At 41.9% G+C, this 24,001-nt stretch overlaps 2 protein-coding genes across 2 annotated transcripts in view; one reads left to right on the top strand and one right to left on the bottom strand.

The window, feature by feature from the left end:
- RXFP2 (relaxin family peptide receptor 2) overlaps positions 1-24,001 on the top strand; it is a 216,408-nt gene that overhangs the window by 93,630 nt on the left and 98,777 nt on the right. The window contains exon 4 of the mRNA XM_040340452.1: positions 11,862-11,933. Within this exon, the coding sequence (XP_040196386.1) occupies positions 11,862-11,933 (72 nt within the window). The remainder of the gene's footprint in view (positions 1-11,861; positions 11,934-24,001) is intronic.
- Positions 5,093-5,853, bottom strand: LOC120929177 (histone H3.3A-like). Its single transcript, XM_040340453.1, has one exon. It carries the CDS (start codon positions 5,804-5,806, stop codon positions 5,396-5,398), a length of 411 nt encoding a protein of 136 aa, XP_040196387.1. The 5' UTR covers positions 5,807-5,853; the 3' UTR covers positions 5,093-5,395.

Raw genomic sequence — 24,001 nt, 5'->3', positions numbered from 1 at the left:
CTGAATACAATTACAAATGTACACTAAATTCCCTAAAACCCTTTACAGCATTGGGGGGTTCAATAATTTTGAACAAAACTGTATGGACCTCGTCCTCAAAGGTCAAAAATCATTATATTTTTTATTTTAATTTTGTTATGTTATTTTAAGTTATTTCCCTATCCACATTTATTTCCAGCGTACTTGCCATGCTCCTCCCGACATTTTGCTGCCATTTGCAGCCCTCCAGCCCTTTCCCTTAGTTTTTTAGAGACATTTTTGTAGTCAAAAGTCCGGGTCCCCATTGACTTCAATGGGGTTCGGGTTCGGGTCAAAGTCCGGGTTCGGGTTCGGTCCCGAACATCCAGGTGTCCGCTCAACTCTATACACCAGGTATGCACTTACTCCCTCCAGTGGCAAAAACCAGGAAAGACATCCTACTCACAGAAGGTAATACAAAATAAATTATCCTCTTCTTACCTTATCTATGCGGCAGGAAAAGCTACTAAAAGTAGTTCCAGCTTTCACCCATCACTCCTGTAGAAGACTCTGCCAGAAACTTTTCGTGCCACAGATGTATTAGTACACCAAAGTCTGGATCCCAGAGCCTAGACCTCCACAGAGAGACATTACAGGCAAACCTTGTTTCTTCATTACACGAGGCCCGGGTACCACCCATCTTAGGCTTTTGATATCGGAACGAAGGTATGGATCCGGTTATAGCTCCTAGGTCTCTGCAGACAGACCATCAAAAGAGCACCTTTCTTCTTAGCACACGTTGAACGTGACCAACCACCTTAAACACTGGTGAAAAAACTGAGGTACTCTCCATTTGGGAGGGGTTATATAGGGGAGGAACTCAATTTTAATTGGGTTTGCCAGTCCCGTGATGTATGATCAAGAAATGATCTGTTCATCAGTCCAGGGAATGACATTACTAGCAGGGCAAAGGGGGAGGTGTAAACCTTAGGGTTGGAGCTTTAAAAAGAAGAAACACAAAGGAAATAATTAGTGGGTGTATGTTGCAGGCCCCCTAACCTAGAAGGAAGAGGAGAATGACCACCTCTCAGAGTTAGAAATGGTAGCAAAGCAGGGTAATGTTATGATCATGGAGGATTTCAATTATCCAGATATTGACTGAGTAGACAGAACTGCTCAGTCACCTAGGTTTGTCATTTCCTAGATGTCTTCAAGGACAATTTAATGTGTCAGTTTGTGGAATATTTAACTAGAAATAGGTATTCTGCTAGACCTGCTAATGACAAACAGCCCACATCGGATTGCTTATGTGAAAGTAAGAGATAATTTAGGAAACTGCTAGCTCAGAATAATTACATTCAATGTAATTAATAGGAAAAGGAGACACAAGGGTAGGACAAGAACAATACATTTCAAGAGAGCCAACTTTATAAAGTTGTGCTCCATACTACACAACATTAAAAGAAATCAAATTCTAGAAAAAAAAGAACACTGAGGAAATATTGGAGTGCTTTGAGGACATATTACATTATGATATTAACCAGTGAATTCTAATGTTTTGTTTTTTTAAAGAATTAAAGGTAAAAGTGGTTGGTTCAATTCTAGCATAAAAAGATATATTAACGAGTAAAAAATGCTCATACATCTTCAGAGTGCCTTTAGATAGACATGTACAGTATGTCACTATTCACTAACACTTGTCTTGGTGCTGGAGTGTGCAGCCTCTAATGTTCAAATAGTGATGAGAAAATGTTCCAATGGGTATTAATGCTCACATCCACCATAGACAACAATTGTCTCTGTGATTGTTATATACTATGCCAGAAACAGCTAAAGAAGATCTGCCCATTTAGAGTGCTGCAATGGTGCCACCTGCCACAACCTTTATTCCAGAATTGGACAACTTTCAGATAATGGTGTGCATACCTCCCAACTTTTTGAGATGGGAATGAGAGACACCTACAAACAAAAGTATGCAGGTATAGGTCACACCCCTTGTCACGCCCCCTTAAAGGAAACTTGTACAAAAAAAACAAGATTGGTTAAACCCACAAGTGCTTTTTTTTACCAATACTATTCCTTTATATTGGCTTGTGGAATTTACAAATGCAGCAATTTAGAAATCAGATGAAAGGTTTAGTGCTGGAAAACACTTTTTGATAGATAAAAAGTGCATTTTAAATACAACTATATAGATCAGACCAAAATGAGGGACAAATGAGGAGGAATAAGGGACAGAGGGACATTACTCCAAATCAGGGACCGCCCCTCTAAATCAGGGACAGTTGGGAGCTATGATGGTGTGCATGTGGTATAGGGAGTGTTCCCTTATTGATTGGGTAGTTGAATGGCAACAAATGTTAAATAACCATAGTCAATGTGTTAGAAAATCTCTATGTGCAATAGCAAACCTTTTCATATCCTCAGAATTTAACAGTGCTCAGCTCTTTAAAATCTCATTGCCTGATTGCTGCACAAGATCGCATCACTTGATAGTACTTGCACATTTATGACAGCTGTGAATGTGTAATAACATAACTAACCCATGTTTCAACATATATTTTGACTCTAATAGATCTGTTGAACCTGATGGATTTGATAAGTGTTCAGGCAGTTAGCACACCTTACCACACAAAGTATATAACCTTGTTTGTCTAGCTTATTGAAAGTGGCCATCCAACGCTACCAATAAGCTAACATGGACCATGATTGATCCCTGACAGGTACTCACTACAAATGATGGAACTCTCAGTCAGCCCTGAGCACATTTCACACACTTATGTCGCGTACACACAATCACTTTTTGTGATGAAAAAAAATGTATTTTTTTATCATGAAAAAAAATGTAATTTTTCCAACTTCATCATTAAAAATGATGTTGCCCACACACCATCGTTTTTGAAAAATGATGAACAAAAAGGGAAGTTCCATTTGCCTTGAGGCTGCTTTTAGCTGATTCCGTGTTAGTAAATAACGATTCACGCTTGTTTGTCTGTTACAGCGTGATGAATGGGCTTACTCCATTATGAATTGTAGTTTTACCTCCCGTCTCATAACTTGCTTCTGGGCATGTGCGGGTTTAAAACGTTGTTTTAGCCCACACACGATCATTTTTTACGACACAAAAAATTACATTTTAAAAAATGACATAAAAAATTGAAGCATGTTCTAATTTTTTTTGGTCGTTTTTCAGAAGACAAAAAACGATGTTTAGCCCACACACGATCATTTTAAATGACGTTTTTAAAAATTGCATTTTTTTTCATCACAAAAAGTGATCGTGTGTACGGGGCATTAGGAGTACAAGCAACTTCAATGCTTCAATGCTGCAGCATTCTTCAGTTTCAGCAGTCAGTAGTAAAACAATTGAGAATAAGAAATGAGACACAAGGCAATACTTAAAATGCAAATGTAATTGCATTAAGAAATACTAAATGTCACTTTTGAATTTGAAGCATTGTTTCTTAGTATTTAATTTATTTGTAATTGCTGATTTTGAAAGATTTATGTCCAAACGCCAGAAAAAGTGCATACAGAACCATTGTAATGAAGTCTCTGCTTTCTATCTGTAACGACAGTAATCAAAGCAGGGTACAAAACATTATCGCTGCCATGGTAAATGTCAAAGTAATGTGAACTGTGATCTTAGAAAACTCATGCACAGAAAAACATTTACTCACGACAGTAAGTGATTTGTGATTAAACAGCGTTCTACTGACACGTCCTCCAATAAGGCTAGCAGAGCATTTATTTGAAGAGTTCAAACATTCCTAGGACAATAAAATGTCATGGTTGTGATTGTTGTTGGCTTTTGTGACAGGACTGAATTTACCAAGAGGCACAGTATTCTTTTGCCTATAGGCAGCAAAGGTGGCTTTTTATGTATAAATATTGCCCAAATTTTTTATTCATCAGTAGGAATACCGAATCCCCCATTTTCGACATGCATGGGTGCTTGATTCCAGCAAAAAAGGTCTCGGCAGCTGTATCGAAGAGGTGGGGTCTGAGTATAGTTTTGTTAACTGTTCTCTAAATTCCTGTTCTTATCACTTGGGCCTGTTGATTCCCAAGTCAATCACTGCTCCCGATGAGAGGGAGCAGACGATCAGTGACCTGTCACTAGGAAGAACGGGGAGATGTTGTGTTTACACTGATATCTCCCCATTCTTCAGCTCTGTGACATGATCGCGGGACACCGGCGGACATCGAGTCCGCTGGCTCCACGGGGACGATCACGGAGCTCGCGGCAGGGTCGGCAAATTTAAAGGGACGTACCTGTACGTCCATTTGCCTGTCCGTGCCATTCTGCCGACATATAAGTTTGTGCGGCGGTCGGCAAGCAGTTAAAAGTATTTTTGTTCATTTGGCATAATACCAGACCTAGAATGAATAGATCTATCTTGTATAGACACAAACATAGTGGGGGGTTGGGGGTCCCCGGCCTCCTCCATTATTATAGGAAATACAGTTGGCCTTGCTTACTCGCCTTTATTCACTCACCACCGAATCCCTGTAGCTTGTTTCTACCAGGTCTCGAGACTCCAGCTTGGTTCCAGTGGTGGACACAAAAAGGCTTTATTGATGTCTATTCCCTACTAGATTTTAAGTAAGGGTGTCAACTCTTTTGATTATTTCCAAGATAAATATGAGGCACCATCATGGGAAAGATTCCATTACATTCAACTCAGACATTTTTTTTTTTCAGGTAAGCAGATTTATTATATTTAAAAACTGTTGGAACATTTTTCATGATGGGATAAACATATCAGACACTTATGCACAGATACCAAAGTGTGCATCAATTTTGATTGTTAAAAAATCATAGCATGCTGTAGAGAATGCACCAAGTTCCAGGTGCACATCTTACCAGACTACTTGTGTTTAGCTAGCTCCTAGATCTAAAATTAATTGAATTTTGTCCAGACCAAAAACACAAGAATTTAGGAAAACCTATTATGTTTACCCACCAAAAACCCTAGCACCATGTGGCATGTCTAAATGTAATACTACCCATGCTAATTTTTTGTAATTCTTTGCCACTAGTGCAAATTGGCCAAAGCTGTAGCAAGCGACTTAAATCCCCTATGTGGGGAGCTTTGTTTCAACCCAACTTAATCTCAAGACAGCAAGACCATTGAGGTAGTGGAAAGTTTATTTACAATGGAGTTACACTGAAAGATACCAAAGTATGGAGAGAATGGAGCCAAGGCATGCAGACTCTTAATGGGCAGGGCCACAGAAGTAGACTAGCCACAGATACAAATTTTCTGAAAAACCTGAGGATTAAGGGAATGTCATATAAAATGTGTACTACCAATTTACTGTCAACTACTATACAGTTAACAAACCCTTTATAAAATAAGGAGACATCACACTTTATGTACATTTGTAAAAAAACAAAAAACTAAGATCAAAAACAGTTTCCAGAAAAAAAAAATTAAGCACGTTCCCCACGGATTCTTCTTGCTAGCTGGATGTCCTTGGGCATAATTGTTACTCTCTTTGCCTGAATAGCGCACAGGTTGGTGTCCTCAAAGAGACCCACCAAGTATGCCTCACTTGCTTCCTGCAGAGCACCAATAGCTGCACTCTGGAACCTCAGGTCAGTTTTGATGTCCTGAGCGATTTCCCTCACCAGATGCTGGAATGGAAGCTTGCGGATCAGGCGCTCAGTGGACTTCTGGTATCTCCTAATTTCTCTCAAAGCCACAGTACCAGGCCTGTATCTGTGAGGCTTCTTCACACCTCCAGTAGAGGGAGCACTTTTCCTGGCAGCTTTAGTAGCCAGCTGCTTCCTGGGAGCCTTTCCTCCAGTTGACTTACGAGCAGTTTGCTTTGTACGGGCCATTAATCAGCAAAATCGAGCAGCAGTCCCGCGATCACGATCCAGACGGTCAAACAAGGCAAAAATAACACCTCAGACATTTTACTCACTCACTCCTTGCACATAAACCCGCCTCCTTAACATTTACCCATTTTGAGAGAAAATGCCATGTTACATAGTTAGTCAGGTTGAAAAAAGACACAAGTTCATCCAGTTCAACCACAAAAAAATAAACAAACAAAATAAAAAACATAGTACAATCCCATACATCCAACTCCATACCCACAGTTGATCAAGAGGAAGGCAAAAAACCCCAGCAGAGCATGATCCAATTTGCTACAGCAGGGGAAAAAATGCCTTCCTGATCCCCCGAGAGGCAATCAGATTTTCCCTGGATCAACTTTACCTACAAATCTTAGTACTCAGTTATATTATGTACATTTAGGAAAGTATCCAGGCATTTCTTAAAGCAATCTACTGAGCTGGCCAGAACCACCTCTGGAGGGAGTCTGTTCCACATTTTCACAGCTCTTACTGTGAAAAAACCTTTCCGTATTTGGATATGAAATCTCTTTTCCTCTAGACCAATGGTTCTCAACCTTCTAGTGCTATGACCCCTTGATAACATTTCCCAAGTTGTGGGGACCCCTAACAGTAAAATTATTTTCATAGCGTGGGTTGAAAGCACCCAAGGCAAGACAAGTAATTTGCGCCCCTAACCCGCGGAACATTTAGCTCTTCCTGAGTGCTTTTCACTCGTACAATATTAAACCCCCTTATAGTAAATTTTAGGATGTACCACTATTTCTCTTTGTTCTCCTTTCTTTCCCTTTCATCTCTCTCTATCCTAATTCCTTGTTTTCCCCCCATCCCTCCCTCTAGCTGTCTTTCTTGCTCTCTCTTTTTTTCCTTTCTCTCCCTTTTTTTGTTTGTTCCTCCCCCTCTTATCATCTCCCTTCCTGGGAGAACAATGTGGGCTTCAGGAACAGCCCAGGATTTGGTGACCCCTGGCAAATCATCATTTGACCCCCGAGGGGGTCCCGACCCCCAGGTTGAGAACCACTGCTCTAGATGTAAAGAGTGCCCCCTTGTCCTCAGTGTTGACTGTAAAGTGAATAACTCAACACCAAGTTTACTATATGGACCTCTTATATATTTGTACATGATGATCATATCCCCCCTTATTCTCCTCTTCTCCAGAGTGAATAAATTAAGTTCCTCTAATCTTTCCTCATAGCTGAGCTCCTCCATGCCTCTTATCAGTTTGGTTGCTCTTCTCTGCACTTTCTCCAGTTCCCCGATATCCTTTTTGAGAACTGGAGCCCAAAACTGAACTGCATATTCCAGATGAGGTCTTACTAATGATTTGTACATGTGGATTCATTCTCCTCAGCTTCATTTCTATCCTGTGTTCCTCTCTCAACTCTTCTGCCTCTTTCCGAAAGAAAACCTACATGCCGAATTGGGAGTGGGAATTGGGAGTACCTACAGTATTTCAGAAGAGAACTGGAAGGACATCTGGTCAGCTATAGCTACTTGTTTACGGAATGTGATCGCACTTCTAAATTCCTACAAAGTTTTTTTGAGATAGTATCTCACGATGGTTCGTATTTCCAGATTTGTTACTGGACACTCTCCTCCCTGTTTTTGACTTTTGTGGGCACGATGGTGTGCATATATGGTGGACATGTCCGAGGGCTTGTATACTATGGATTTGGGTGTACACCTTGATTGATGCGCTCCTCCACTGTAATCTAAAGAATTACCCAGTTGAGGCCTTACTATATAAACCTATATAGATGGTGCATACAAAAAACAAGCAAAACAAATCACTTTTCTCCTTATTGCCACTAAACAAACTATTGCTTATTCCTGGAAATCGCCCGTACTGATTTTCCAGGAGGTCCAGAATTGTCTAAATGGCTTCACAGTCAACGAGAAATTGACAGCCGTACTGGAAGCCAGCGCAGAATTCCAAGTTACTTCCCCCCCCCTCATTCTTTCTTCTCTTCCGTGCTCCCTCCCCCCCCCCCCTGATTTTCTTTCCATTCCCCCTATCTTTTTTTGTTCTCCTCTCTAATTTCTTCCTGTTGCTTTGTTTTTTTGTCCTATTATTTTGGGCTTGTGGTTCTGTGCTTTTCAGGGCCTTTTTGCTTTGTGGTGAATATGGATTGCTCTCGGATTTGACCTGCCGTCCTTTTATATGTGACGCCTCTGCCTATGGACTTACTGAAGTTTGTTTCTGTGTATATTTGGTACCGGTATAGGGGCGTTACAACCACTCCTGCTGCACTTTGTGCAATTTCGTAATGTTTTACTATTCAATTCTTGTAAAATTGCAAACTTTCAATAACATTTATTAAAACAGAAAAAAATTAGCAGGTCGTTGTACTAATACTGTGATCCAAAGTACAACTTAGGAACACTGCATTTATTGTTCTCAATATAGCAGAGATGTAAACTAAGGGAGAGACTTACTAAGGCAATAAGGTAGCAAAGGACGCTGCAATAAAAAGTAGGCATGGTTAACTGAAGTAGGAACATAGCTACTTTCATTAAGAAATGTGCTTTTCTAAAAGACTCGTTCCACTGTATAAACACTCAAATCTTCATACAACGCTTTCCCTCTGTTGACAACTGTTAAAATAATCAACATCTTTAAAAGCACTGACACTGCAAGAAGCACCTCTGCAGAGACACAGTCAGCATTGTGTAGACACCACCAGAAACACAACTGCACAGAGTCATTACCGCACTGACCCCACCAGCAACATGTCTACAGAACTGCAGAAGTGCAATCAGTACTACACTGACACAACTAGAAACATATCTGTAGAGGCACATCTTGTACCACACTGACACCTTCAAGAAACATGTCCGCAGTGGCACAGTCCGATCAGTACCCCAGCAACAGTAGCCATATATACACCTGCATAAACATAATGAGTACTGCACTGACACCACCATGCTGGGAGAGGGTACTCCTCTGTGAGGTGAGAAGAACTCCTACCTGTTAGATATACAGTATATCTGCTTTAAAGGTAGCTCTGGGACTAGCAGCTCTACCCTTTGTAGCACTATGGATCTTCAGAATTCTCAGTTACAGATCCTTATCAGTTTGAAATCTATGAGGGACCCACCTGTAGCAGATTTAACCAGACAGTAACCAGTCTAAGCTTCAGCCTGAGTCAGAGTGATGTTTAGGCATTGAATTTAGTTGTCGCATACCTTGTAACAGCTGAGCTAATGAGAGGGCTTTCTTTTATTTCTCCTGTCCAATGCCCCTTTAAGGTAATGACAGGGTGCAGCAGGACAAAGAGTGACATGGTCCTGACACTGGGTGGTCAAAGAACATTCTAGAGCCTACTGGCATGCTATGGATGCTCGGACTGTAAATGGTGCAGAATACTGGCACACAGGTGGAGAACAGGGACTTGCAGATGCACAAAGCAAAGAAGTAGTTAAGAGGAGCCATGGTCATCAATCAACAACCTTGTAGCAGAAATACCAAACATGGAAGGCAGGAGCAGCGTCAGCGTCCAGACCGGAGTTAGCAGAAGTACCAAAACAGCAGAGGACAAAGTCAAGACAAGAGCCAAAGTCAGCAATGGGGGATCAATATATTAGATATCAAGATCAAGCAGCGTCAGTAGACAAGATGGGTCAAACACAGGATAGCAGGATGTGGGTTTAGTGACTAGTCACAGAAGCTGGCTACCACTAAACAATTCTCCTTAGGTGTATTGTGCTTAAATAGGGCTCTGAGAGTTAAAAGCCAGTGTCTGACATGCTTGCTAATTCATGCTAATGTGCATGTGCATAAAACCATAAGCTGCACTATGCGCATACGCAGATCTTGGGGCATGATCATGTACTTGATCTTACTGACATTAGGACGAGAAGTCTTCACAGATACTGATTAAAGAAGGACATCTGCAGATGCTGATTGGCTGGAATCCTGTGGCTGACAAGCTTCCCACCAAGCCAAGAGAGAACTCTGAAATATCCAGTGATACCCAAGTTTTTTGGGTTACTTGACATCCTTGTTATAATATAAAGACTGCGAGTTCCCAACCCTAGAAATGCATATATCTGCTCTAGTTAACATTTATGTGTAAAGGTGGCACTGTTTTGTGGTAAAGCAAATCTGCCATGAGAGAAACATTTAGAGTGTCACCGATGACCACTTCTTTCAAAATAAGGCTCTCATAAACTATGCTGTTGGTATGTTTGCTTTATCAACATTATACACAAAGTATTTTTTCACTTAAACTAATGTTAAAGGCTTCAATTAAAATGTGTTGAATCAGAAAGCTGTGAAACAGTAATTGCAGAAATCAACTAAATTCAGTTTTTCATTCTCTATTAGGAACTATGCAGACCATCATAAATGTAAAACATCTCTTGCGCTACTAGTGAGTAGATAAAAAATGTGAGGGAACCAAAACACAAAAGCTGCTAAATCTAATAGTGTTCACCATACACATAAAAATAAATGAATAAAAGAATGATTTTGCGCTAAAGTTAAATAAATACAAACAAACTTCTCACCATGCAATATGGTGATAAAGTGCTATCTAAGCAATGACAAAACAGCTTATATATAAAATAGACCCGTGAGACAGTCAAATATATAAAAGTGATCCAATGTAAATATAAAGTGCTACTGTGCAAAATAAATTGCAATGACTGCAAACAGTGCAAATGAACTACAAACAGTGCAAAAAACTGCAAAAAAGTGCTGGCCGTGCCAAAAAATTGCACCGATGTACACAGTGTATAGATGGTTCAATAATGCAATGATGCAATGTGCAAAAATTAAGTTAATGTCCCATATAATTGATGAGAGGGTAGGTCCTCCAATTATTTCCAAGTTCTTGTTGAGAATGTTTCTTCAATTATAATATTGAACCATGGTGTCTCTCCTTCACCAGTCTCTCAGAACTCTCACCTTACAGATATAAAAAGCAGGCACATCAATACTGAGTTTTCTCCCTCTCCCTCCCAATTCCCCCTCCCCTCTTGCAGTAATCCCATGTATGACGGAGTGATTGTTGGTGTCTAAGGAGAAAAGCAGTGTCGTATCCATCTTGGCATCTAAACACCTAGATGGTGGGAGTTACAGTATTGATGTGCCTGCTTTTTATATCTGTAAGGTGAGAGTTCTGAGAGACTGGTGAAGGAGAGACACCATGGTTCAATATTACAATTGAAGAAACATTCTCAACAAGAACTTGGAAATAATTGGAGGACCTACCCTCTCGTCAATTATATGGGACATTAACTTAATTTTTGCACATTGCATCATTGCATCATTGAACCATCTATACACTGTGTACATTGGTGCAAATTTTTGGCACGGCCAGCACTTTTTTTGCAGTTTTTTGCACTGTTTGTAGTTCATTTGCACTGTTTGCAGTCATTGCAATTTATTTTGCACAATAGCACTTTATATTTACATTGGATGACTGTCTCACGGGTCTATTTTATATATAAGCTGTTTTGTCATTGCTTAGATAGCACTTTATCACCATATTGCACTGTGAGAAGTTTGTTTGTATTTATTTAACTTTAGCGCAAAATCATTATTTTATTCATATGCAGACCATCATGTTTATGCAGTAACATGTGTTATGCACATTGGTGCAATGCAGTGCCATTTATTGACTGCATCAGTGTTGCATGTACAATTTTTGACCCAATGTGGTGCGAGCATTGGGCAGCCTTCATAAATGAATGGACTGCCGTAATACACATTAATGCATGAATCTAAGCATGCAGTGGGTTAAGGCTGGTGTGAATGGGTTATTAATTCTGGAAGTTATTACTGGAAGAAAATGGTTACATCACCTCCGCTTTTTCTTTCCTTCACTGCCAAAATAATTATACCAATGCTTCCTATTCATTTTATCAGCATTTCTTATCAGCATTTTCACTACTAGGATGATATTTAAAAATCATATTGAGGGAATAAATGCCAAATAGGTTATATGTTCATTTTGAAGCTTTTCTCTGTACTGTTATATTTGTTTTTTACAATCTACTGCTAGAAATCTCCTTGTGGAAATTTTCCTTTTAGATCATTAAAAGGAAACAGGATACATAGACTGCCAGATAATGCTTTCCTGGGGTTCAAAGATTTAGCAAAACTGTGAGTATACAGCAAATTACATTGTAAGAATTAATAAATATTAATGAATGAATGAAATGTGCACATTCTGATGTAGTTCTGGACATAATGGAGAAGATTTACTAAAACTGGTGCACACAGAATCTGGTGCAGCTGTGCATAGTAACTAACCAGCTTCTAAGTTTTAATGCCGCGTACACACGACCATTTTTAATGGTCTAGAAAAAACAAAGTTTTTTTCAACCCGATTCTTGTTAAGCCTGCCTTGCCTACACACGATCATGAAAAAAAAAATGCTCAAGCAAAGCGCGGTGACGTACAACACATACGACGGCACTATAAAGGGGAAGTACCATTCGGATGATGCCACCCTTGAGGATGCTTTTGCTGATTTCGTGTTAGTAAAAGTTTGGTGAGAGACGATTCATGCTTTTCAGTCTGTTACAGCGTGATGAATGTGCTATCTCCATTACGAACGCTAGTTTTACCAGAATGAGCGCTCCCGTCTCTTAACTTGCTTCTGAGCATGCACGTTTTTTTTCACGTTGTTAAAGACTACACACGACCATTTTTTACGACGTTAAAAACGACAACGTGAAAAACGATGTGAAAATTTAGAGCATGTTCTAAATTTCCAATGGCTGTTTTTAACGTTGCAAAACATTATCGTCAAAAATGGTCGTGTGTACGCAGCATTAGGGTGCTTTCACACCGAGGCATCGGCGGCATCAGTGGTAAAATAGCAGTGCTCTACCGTCGTTATTGCGGAAGTATTCGGCCGCTAGCGGGGGCGCTTTTAACCCTTTGCAGGCAGTTTGACCGCACTGCCTATTCATTTCAATGGGCAGGAGCGGTGGAGGAGCAGTGGATACACCGCTCCTTCACTGCTCCAAAGATGCTGCTTGCAGGAGTTTTTCGACATCCTGCCTGCGCATCGCCTCAGTGTAAAAGCCCTCAGGCTTTCACACTGAGACTGCAGGGGAGCCATTTTCCAGGTGCTTTACAGGTGCTATTTTTAGCCCACGAGTGCCTGAAAATTGCCCCATTGTGAAAGGGGTCTAATCGTTAAAGCTTATTTGAACAAGCTGAAGTTAGAAGCGGATTGTTACAATGCACAGCTGCACCAGATTCTTGTGCACCAGTTTTAGTAAATCTCCACCATTGATTGAAAAGGTCATTCGTCTTGAATGACCATACCCTTTAAAGCTAAAAGCAGCTATGCTATGAACATGCTTTTCCCCTAATGGTAGAGCACCTGTTCATATTTAATAGCTGAGGTTGGTGCTTAAAGCGTACCTAAACCGCAAAACATTCATGTAATTGCAGCTTCTCATCCTTAGTGGAAATGCTCTAAAGGTTTAGCTGTTCAGACATTCCTTTGAAAGCTGAACCTTTAGCCCATTTGGCAGGAGTCAAACATTTTATATAGGAGCAGGATTTTTACAGCTACTATAAATGATGACTTCCTATCTGTCAATGGCTGCTTTTGTGTCCTATCTGTCAAACATTTTACCTCTACTATATATGACAGCTTTCTTTCAGTGGTCATCAGTATTCTTTTAGCTTGTGTCAGGTCAGCAGACATTGTTCTTTGTGACCGACATGGATTGCGTCACTGGATGGTGTGATTGATGATAGATGTGTTGGGAATTTTATCTTTTGATAAAAAAACTTGTCAACGATTCTGTGTTTTTACTTACTGTTTACTTTTTTTGTGAATGACTGGTGGTATCGTACACTATACTCATTCACATAAGTCTGTGTCTGGGTGTCCCCTTATTGTTAAAGGTGGCTTTAAGATTCCGATAAGCTCCTCGCTCACAGAGCCAGGGTTTTGAGGAAAAAGTCCTTCTCCTCATTATTATCCCCCCTGGCAAGGTATCCTCCATATTGAACTTACCTGCCCCTTTCCTGGCCTGCCAGACTGCATGCTTAGATAACGGTTAATATAGATTTTTGGGGGGACCCCACTTTTTATTCTTTTGTGGGGTTCACCCTTATAATTTTAGGGACTGCACTTTTCCTGTGGGGTTTCATTTTTGCATATCTCCCTTTGTGCTGGGAGCGCACCACACAGAGTGCTCATAGCACCAGTCCAGGGTCTCACCGAGAGCCCTGGGCCCTGGGCTAATGATCGGAACTGGTGGGCACTGGTGGGCACTGATGGGGCGGCACTGGTGGACACTGATTAGGTTGCACTGATGAGGCAATAATATGCTGCACTTATGGGCATTGATAGGTGGCACTAATATGTTGCACTGATAGGTGGCGCTGAGGGGTGGCACTGATGGGCATTGATAGGTGGCACTGAAGGGCATTGATAAGTGACTCTGAAGGGCACTGATAGGTTACATTGATGGGCAGTGATGGGCACTGGTATGTGACACTGATAGGCAGTACTGCTAGGTGGCACTGATGAGGCACTGATTGGCACCACTGGTGGGCATTGATAGGTGGCACTGGTGGGCATTAATAGGTGGAACTGATTGGTGGCACTGAGATGCACTGGTGGGAACTAGCAGATGGCACTGGTGGGCAAAGGTGTGGTGGCTGCGCCTCTTCCTTTTCGGGACCGATGTCCATTTCACAGAAGCCAGAGATTGGCTTTTTCTTCTCCTAGCACTATCAGCGTGAGGAGAAAAAAAATGATAACCGATCTTCTGTTTACATCACATAATCATGTGGTAAGGGGCCGGGATCCATCTGTGATCACCCGAGTCTCATTGACTCGGTGATCACAGAGCGTGCCATGCAGGGTGCGTCTATTGATGGCCTCCGGGAAATGTAGGTCCGTGCTGTACCGTTCATTCGGGTATAGCGCAAACTGGAAGGGGTTAAGATTTGTTTTAGTCTTAGGCATGAAGGGGTTAATGATATTGGGTCTGATATGTAATTTTAGGCTTCAGGTTTACCCCGTTAACATCTATATCCGACCCTCATCTAGGATAAGGATCTGAAAGAGATAAAGAAAATCCCCAGCCATTTATTTACAATCCGAAGTAAAGCAACCAAAGCTGTCAGATTCAGCACCCAAACTTTAGACACATTGGGCCTAATCCACAAAAGGGATACGCCGGCGTATCTACTGATACGCCGTCGTATCCTTGTTTCTATCTATGGAACTGATCCACAGAATCAGTTTCACATAGATAGGCAGAAGATCCAACATGTGTAAGGGACTTACACTGTCGGATCTTAGGATGCAGTACCGCAGCCGCCGCTGGGGGCATTTCTCGTCGAAATGCCACTTCGGGTATGCAAATTAGCACTTACGGAGATCCACAAAGCTTTTAAGCTTCGTTTTTTCTCCGCAAGTATTAGTTTGCCGTCGCAATATTAGGGCTGCTTTTACAAGGCCTAAACTGTTTACACCTTGTAAAAGTAGACCCTTCTATCCCGCGTCGCTGTCATTTTTTTTTTTTTTGTTTTTTTTTTCCCGCCGCAACTCGTTTTTTTTGTTTACGCCAGTCGCGATTCTCAAAACCCGGCGCAACGTAAAAGCACGTCGGGAAAATGACGTCGGGAGCATGCGCAGTACGTCCGGCGCGGGAGCGCGCCTAATTTAAATGGGACTCGCCCCATTAAATTAGGAACGCCTTGCGCAGGATGGATTTAAGTTACACCGTTCAAAATTTCTAGGTAAGTGCTTTGTGGATCGGACACTTAGGTAGAGATTTTGCGGCGGTGTAACTTAAATGGCAAAAGTTACGTTGCGCCGGGTTTTTGTGGATTAGGCCCATAGTTACATATAGTAGTTACATAGTTGGTGAGGTGGAAAAAGTCCATTAAGTCTAACCAGTGTGTGTGTTTTATGTTAATAGTACATTGTATACCCCTGTATGTTGTGGTTGTTTGGATGCCCATGTAATCATTTTTTTTTTTAAATTATCAATAACATTACCGCTGAAACAATTGCTTGTGGAAGAGAATTCCACATCCTTACCGCAAAGAACCCACTACGCAGTTTAAGGATACACTGCTTCTCTTCTAATTTTAGTGAATGGCCGCATGTCTTATTAAATTCCCTTGCGCAGAAAAGTTTTCTCCCTATTGTGGGGTCACCAGTACGGTATTTGTACATTGAAATCATATACCCTCTCAAGCTTCTCTTCTACAGAGACAATAAGTTCAATGCTTGCAGGATTTCCCCATAGCTGAGATCCTCTAGTCCCTTTATTAGCTTTGTTGCCCTTCTCTGGACCCTCTCCAGTTCCAGCACATCCTTCCTGACGACTGGAGCCTATAACTGGACAGCATACTCCAGATGTGGCCGGATCAGAGTGGGGAGAATTATTGTTTTATCTTTGGAGTTAATCCTCTTTTCAATGCATGCCAATATTCTGTTGGCCTTGCTTGCAGCAGTCTGGATTTGCATGCCATTACTGAGCCTTTCATCTACTGGAACCCCCAGGTCCTTTTCAATCCTAGATTCCCCCAGAGGTTCTCCCCCTAGCAAGTAAATTGAATTAATATTTTTGGCACCCAAATGTATCTTCTTGCAAGGTTTATACATCCTGCATAGAAGTTATTGCCTTGCTTAGCTTAGTATTGTCCGAAAATACTGAGATTGAGCTGAGTACCATTCTGAGTACTCCCTGAGTACTCCCCATTTATCACCACCCTCTGGACTCACCCCTGTAGCCAGTTTTCAATCTATGTACTCACCCTTTGGTCTATGCCAACCGACCTTACTTTGTACAGTAAACGTTTATGGGGAACTGTATCAAATACCTTTGCAAAATCCAGATAAACCATGTCTACAGGCCTTCCTTTATCTTGATGTCAGGTCACCTCCCCTTAGAAGGTTAATAGATTGGTCTGGCAAGAACGATTCTTCATGAATTCATGCTGATTACTGCTAATAATACAGTTTTTATTACTAAAATCTTTTATATAGTCCCTTAACTTCCCCTCCAAGTGCTTGCATACTTTTGTTAGGTTAACTGGCCTGTAGTTCCCAGGGATATATCTTGGTCCTTTTTTGTTTTTTGACACGTTCTGCAAACCATCCCTAGTACTTGTGGAAGCTGCATTACTTTTTACTTTTCAGGCAAAGAACATTTTTAGCAAGTACAGAAAAGCCTATACAGTAATAAGGTTTACCTGTAGCTAACATTAATATCTCCTAAATGTCACTGCATGCAGCCAGTGACATCACTGGCACATGCGCTCTGAAGGTCCAACATACCTTGCCGGAACTTTAGAACTTCGTGCCGGAACCAAGGACAAAATCGTGGCTCCGACCAATCACACAGCTGGAGCGTACGAACGCGGAAGAAAGACCGGGTCAAGATGTTAGCCCTCTCAACATGACGCAGCGCCGTGGGAGGGCTTCATTCTAAGGTAAGTATTTCAAAATGTACTAGTATGCGATGCATACTAGCATATTATACAGTTGCCTTACAGGTGTTTTTTTAGTTTTTTAACAGCCACGGTTTACAAACGCTTTAAAGGAAAGCAAAAATAATCTTGTTTTTATTGTGCATGTGTGTATGTGTTAATTGTGTAGCTGTAAACTACAATACATCTAAAGTCTGGTAAGCTGCAATATAGATATGGTTTTGGTTCTAAATAAACTTTAAAGTGAACTTCAGCTGCACTTGTCAAAGGTACATGTTTGACAAAGAGACCCAGAATATACTTACCTGTACCATGCTTCACCACTGAGTCTCTACAGCATCTGAAAATTATTGTGCAAGTTTTAACTTTTACAAGTTTAAAACCTGAAAAAGTGCATGCTATCAAGCCAACCTGTTTGCTTTGCTAGTCCAGGCTTCATACAAGTCAACTATAACAAATATCAACCCCTGAATTTGGAGTCTGCGTAATAAAAACAGATTCCCTTTGACAAACTCATTATTTTCGAAAAGTAAAATGAACTTTTGCATGAAGCCTTAAAATGAAAACCCAAATAGCAAAGATCATCCTGGGTGTCCAGTTTCTAAAGGTAAGGGTAAAAGCCGGGAGGGGAATCAGTGTGGCAATAGCGAATATTCATTCACTATTGTCACACAACTGGGTGGGCTTGCGCCTCGAGCGCACCCTTTTTTAAAGCCTATTAGAGCCTCTGGCTCTAATCACGTGCTTCAAACCCTCCCCCCATTGGAATCCATGCATCTGGTGCCCTGGATGTGGATAGGGGGGTGGCGCCCCTGTGTCCCTAATAAACAGGCCACTACTGCATCTGAAACAATTTTACATGTAAAATATACTGTTGTATTTTATGCCATCCTTTAAATCAGCCTTTTTCAACCAGAGTGCCATCAGGTTTCTTAAGGGTTGCCTTAACAAAATGCCTAAAATTGCTAAAGAATTATGTACAAACCAGTGGGTGGATCAAGCTTTCTTTCAATTAAACACAACCACTGGATTTTATTGTACGCCATTACAACCTTCTAGTCGCCAGTGTCCTAACAGCCAATGACATCATCAGTTGATAAGGTGGATGTTGGGTGTAGTAACCTTGTTTGCTCCACTCCTGCCCCTCTCTATCAGCACTGAGGTCACATTAGCTTACAATTAGGGAAAGAAACTGAGGGAGAATAGAAACATTGGATTACTAATCAGTATCAGTGTGCAAAAGTGTATTTGCTTTGGAAAAACAAATAACCTCTAACGATGAGTGTCTTACATCTGTGGATGTTGCTGCCTTTTCTAAAACTTTTAGTTAAGTTTTTACATTTTAGAATGGGGTGCCTCTAGACTGTTCAGAATTTTAAAGGATGCATTGGCTAAAAAAAGGCTGAGAAACATTGCTTTAAATCTTGGGCACTGCCATGAACAATTTGGAAAACTGTCCAATGAACTGACTTAATTGACAACAAGCTAAGATTACACATCAGAATGTAAAACAGTACTTGGAAAGAATTGTGCATACACTTAAATCTTAAGTACAAGGACTGGATGCCAGCTAAAACTATTTACTGCATTTAGGAAACAATAAGTGATTGGATTGTGATATGCTGTCAATGTATATCAGATGTAAGAATCAACATGAAAAATATCTGTTGATACAGAAGCATAGTCCAAGACTTATATCACTTGGCATAGTTACCATAACTTTTCCAAAATAGCTTTCAGTAATTTCATATGACAAACTGTGGTACTTGAGGGAAGAGTTATCTGACCATAAATGTATAGCTACCAGTAGTCCTCACCTACTAGTTGTGCCTATATAAGCCTTTAAGGCTTTTCCAGTTTTAGGGAAATGTTTTTATTTATTTTATAATTCAGCCACCCATTTTAGCTTTTTTAAGTAGTCTCTCTGCAGAGTTTCAGCATGTCAACTACTCAGTCAGACCTATTTTTCTACAATCAGCAAAACAAATACCGTATTTGCCGGTGTATAAGGCAACCGGGCGTATAAGACTACACCCTAATTTTACAGTTTTTTAAGATTTTTTGCCTGTACTCACCATATAAGGCGACCCCCCGAGGTTTCTGATGTTTCATATTTCTTCCTTCCGGAGCCATATTCTTCTTCATTCTTGCTGGAGCTGGAGCCATATTCTTCTTCCTTCTTGCTGGAGATGGAGCCAATCACGGCGAGCGATGTATTCTATTAATGAATACAAAGCCTGCTTGGATTGGAAGAGGCTTTAACATCATCAGCCCACACCTCTCTGACTCTCAAAGCCAATCCGAGCAGGCTACTGTATGTAGCCTGCTCGAATTGGAAGAGGTTGTTACTCCAATCCGAGCAGGCTCTGTATTCATTTGAATACATCGCTCACCGGGATTGACTAATCGGTATATACTGTATGTAGCCGAAGCTACATACAGTATTACTGCACATCCAGCAGGCATCCGAGCAGCTGACCCGGCGTATAAGACGACCCCTGTTTTTTGGCCAGTTTTTTTAAGTGTAAAATGTAGTCTTATACGCCTGCAAATACAGTACTTTCACTTAATTGATTAGCTCTAACTCTGAATATGCCTGGCATGTAGAATCTCTGCTTCCACACAGAAAGAAAGGGTCTTTCTCTGAAAATTGCTGATGAATGAGAGACTTCTCTACTCAGGCTGTGCCTTCTTATAAAGAAAATGAACTGTACAGGCTCTTTCACACAGGCTTTCTGCTCATCGGGGGATTGATACGTTGATCCCCACATTCCCAAGACCCTCTACAAATCAAAAGTTGAACAAAGATTTACAGTCCAAGGACCCCGACTATGGAACGCTCTACCCGCGGACATCCACTTGGAAGAAAACCATCTGGCCTTCAGGAAGAAGTTTAAGGCCCCATACACACGAGAGGATTTATCCGCAGATACGGTCCAGCGGACCGTTTCCACGGATAAATCCTCTCGAGGATTTCAGAAGATTTCTATGCGATGGCGTGTACACACCATCGCATTGAAATCCGCGCTGAAATCCTCTGGCGATGACGTGTCGCGCCGTCGCCGCTATTATGACGTGGCGATGGGCGCGACGCTGTCATATAAGGAATTCCACGCATGCGTCAAATCATTACGACGCGTGCGGGGAATCCCTTTGGACGGATGGATCCGGTAAGTCTGTACAGACGAGCGGATCCATCCGTTGGAATGGATTCCAGCAGATGGATTTGTTGTGCATGTCAGCAAATATCCGATCTGCTGGAATCCATCCCAGAGGAGATTTCTCCGCGGAAACAGATCCCTTCTGAAGACACAGGCAGATACTGGCTGCAAAAGCTCCTTGAGGCGATTTAGTTCGCGTTTGTAGCACTATACAAGTTACTTATTCATTAATGACAGGTCCGTCTCTTTGCAGAAACTGTGCAGAGACAGACCCGTCAGAGTCCCGCTCTCCTTTTTGGGGAGATCGGATGAAAATGGACTGTCTGTCCGCTTTCATCCGATCCCATCCTTCAGATGGATGGAAAATAGGGTCTCCATCCATCTGGATTTTACTGACAGGATCAGATTAGATAGCAGAAGGTGTCAGTGGACATGTCACCGCTGACATCCGCCGCTCCATAGAGGTACATGAAACATCCGATCAGGTCCACCTGAAAAACTGATAGGTGGACCTGATCAATAAGCCTGTGTGAAAGGAGCCTAAGACTGTACGCACCTTTGGTATTCATGCACCTGGAATGTATTTAGCTGATTTAAACTGAAATCTGAGTTGGGTTTAAGCCTAGGTTCACACTGCTGCGAATTCAAAATCGCGGTAAAATGCGATTTTACCGCGATTTTGTGACTGCGATTTTGCCGCGATTTCGGCCGCAATTTAATGTAAATCGCGGCCCGAAATCGCAAAAAGTAGTACAGGAATTACTTTTTGAAATCGCAGATGCGGCGTCGCACTGATTAGGACAGTGCCATTGCCGACAATTGCCGGCGATTTGAGATGCGATTTGACATGTCAAATCGCATCTCAAATCGTTCCAAATCGTACCCAGTGTGAACCAGGGCTTAATAATACTTACAAATCACACCACCTGTGAGTTTTAACTTTGCTGTCAGATTCCTGCATGACCTGCAGTTCCACTCACCATGATTCACCAGTATGCAGATGGTTTCTAACTGATGTATAAATCGTAGGGATTCACTTTGTCCCAAGTGACGTTTCCTGGGGTGGAACAAGAACTAAATGGTCCTTACATTCAGTTAGACGCACATGTTCCTTGTGCTGGTTGCTGCTGTCTTAGTTGAAATCTTCACAATCAGCCATCAAGAGAGCTGACTATCCCCAAACCCCTCCCCCACCCTCTAAGGAACATGCTGACAGGAAGAGTGACCTCATCAGTCTGCTGCTGCTTCTACTGTCCAGTTAGGGGGCTGGGGTGGAGACATCTGTATTCCTTCTACAGTCTATAACTGCTAGAGAAAATGCATTATCCACCTTGCTGTGATGTGTGCCAGAGATATGTGTAGCACTACCCCGGAGGAGCTGCTGTTTTTTTGGGTGGCACATTTACCTTGTGGCTCTCCGAATTCCTAGGGGTGTATGGTGCATATAGCAGTAGTAAAGGAATGCCTGCAACAAGTGTCTTTTCTGTGCTCTTTATTACCCAGCCAGGTAAAAACAATGAACCAGTGATGAAAGTATAGAGTTTGGAAGAAGAATGATAACAGCCGATTCAGGCGTAGTATTTGGAACAGTACTGCTCCCATATGTAACACTTTCCGTACCACTCCTGACTGAGTGGGCTTGGCGTCCCTGGACAGGCCTCTCTCACTGACCTGGCAGCCGGAGTATCACTCTAATCTTTTGAGAAAAAGTCTCTGCCACAGACCCTCCTTAGATTGATCTTGGATTTGAGGAAAAGTCTTTGCCACAGACCCTCCTGGAATGGACTTCAGGGAGACACCTCTGCCTCAGGCCCTCTCTGATTTGCAAATGCGGAGGCAATCATCCTCAGAAGAATTACGTCTCGATCTCCTTCTTAACATCGCCCAGGTACCGACTGACAGATGATTAATCCTTCAGTGTCCAGCTACCTTGATCCCCAGTGGTTTGTGGAAATCCTTTGTGGACTCCCCACCAAACAGCTCTACCGCTTGGCATCTTCAAAATTGGAAACCCAGTCGACCACTGCCATTGCTCAAACATTCCGGGCTAACATGGTCCCCAAACCAGGAACACCGCGTGGCACATGCGCCCCGGCCAGGTAGGCTATAACGCCGGGGCGCCGTGATGTGGTCACCCTAAAGGTGGGTGCCACACTGGACGAAGAAGATCCAGACTCAATGGCATCTGTCCCATAAGTACCCTCTCCCAGTATGCCCAGTGAGGACACTCCCTCCTGATTGGCTTCTGGAAAAGAACACCCAATTCTCGACTCTGCTGCTGCCACCTGTCGCCCTGGGGTGGGATAACACCCCAGCAACAACAGAATGAGCCCACAGCACAGCCAAGCTGAAACAGAGACCCTACTTAAACATTGTAATTCAGATCAGAGTCATTAGTACTCTGCTCGCCCTCAAAATTTCAATAGCACCGGTACTTGGAAGTAACCAGGCGCTACATATGTATATATCAGAACTGGATGCATAGAAATGTATATTCTTTGGGAGGTAAAACAGGACAATAGGAAGTAATTATTTTGTGTATTTAGCTGTTTGTCTGCATTTTAACTCAATGTTAAAAAGCCTAGAAAAAAACAGCAGAAAAAAAACATGCACAAATGTAAGGAGCACCAGACCAAATGATAAAAGAATCCACATTTATTTATTGGTTTACACTAAAAAACAACCAACACCAACTAAGTATGACTAGTAACTCTCCTTGTCCAACAATTATCTTCCCTATATACAGTAAAACCTTGGATTGCGAGCATAATTCGTTCCGGAAGCATGTTTGTAATCCAAAGCACTTGTATATCAAAGCACATTTCCCCATGGAAAAGATGGATACTCAGTTGATTCATTCCACAACCATTTATTCATAAGTTCTTCAGTTTATAGTCCATATAAAAAGATTATAGCAATGTGATAGGTTGTGTAACCATAACATGTCCATACACAAATGGCAGCATCCACAAGGGGATTAAAAGCAAAATCCAGCAGGAGCCACAGAGTTTAAAAGAGAAGAGAGGCGCCTCTAAGTGTAGCAATATGTTGCTAAATGTTTTACCTTTATTAAATGTAACCATATTGCTACACTTAGGCCCCGTACACACCAGAGGATATCCCCTACACACCGTTTCCAGCGGATACATCCTCTGGCGGATTTGGATCTGATGGCTGTACTCACCATCGGATCAAAATCCGCGCTGAATACATCCGCGGTGACGTGTCGCGCCGTCGCCGCGAAGATGACGCGGTGACGTGTGCGACGCTGGAAGGTAACTACTTCCACGCATGCGTCGAATCATTACGACGCATGCGAGGGATGGGAGCGGACGGATTGATCCGGTGAGTCTGTACAGATGACCGGATCAATCCGCTGGAAACGATTAAAGCGGATAGATTTCTTAGCATGCTAAGAAATTTCTATCCGCTTGAAATCGATCGGCCGGATTTTAATCCGCGGAAAAATATCCGCTAGGCCGTACAGACGACCGGATTTGTCCGCTGGAACTGATCCGCGGATCAATTCCAGCGGATAGATCCGGTCGTCTGTACGAGGCCTTAGAGGCGCCTCTCTTCTCTTTTATA

Source organism: Rana temporaria, chromosome 2, assembly GCF_905171775.1.
Source record: "Rana temporaria chromosome 2, aRanTem1.1, whole genome shotgun sequence".
Taxonomy (NCBI): Eukaryota; Metazoa; Chordata; class Amphibia; order Anura; family Ranidae; genus Rana; species Rana temporaria.
This window is presented reverse-complemented; position numbering and strand designations above follow the sequence as displayed.

What these genes read in the sequence shown, in the direction of transcription:
- LOC120929177 (XM_040340453.1), bottom strand. Translation starts at nt 5,806, where the DNA reads ATGGCCCGTACAAAGCAAACTGCTCGTAAGTCAACTGGAGGAAAGGCT.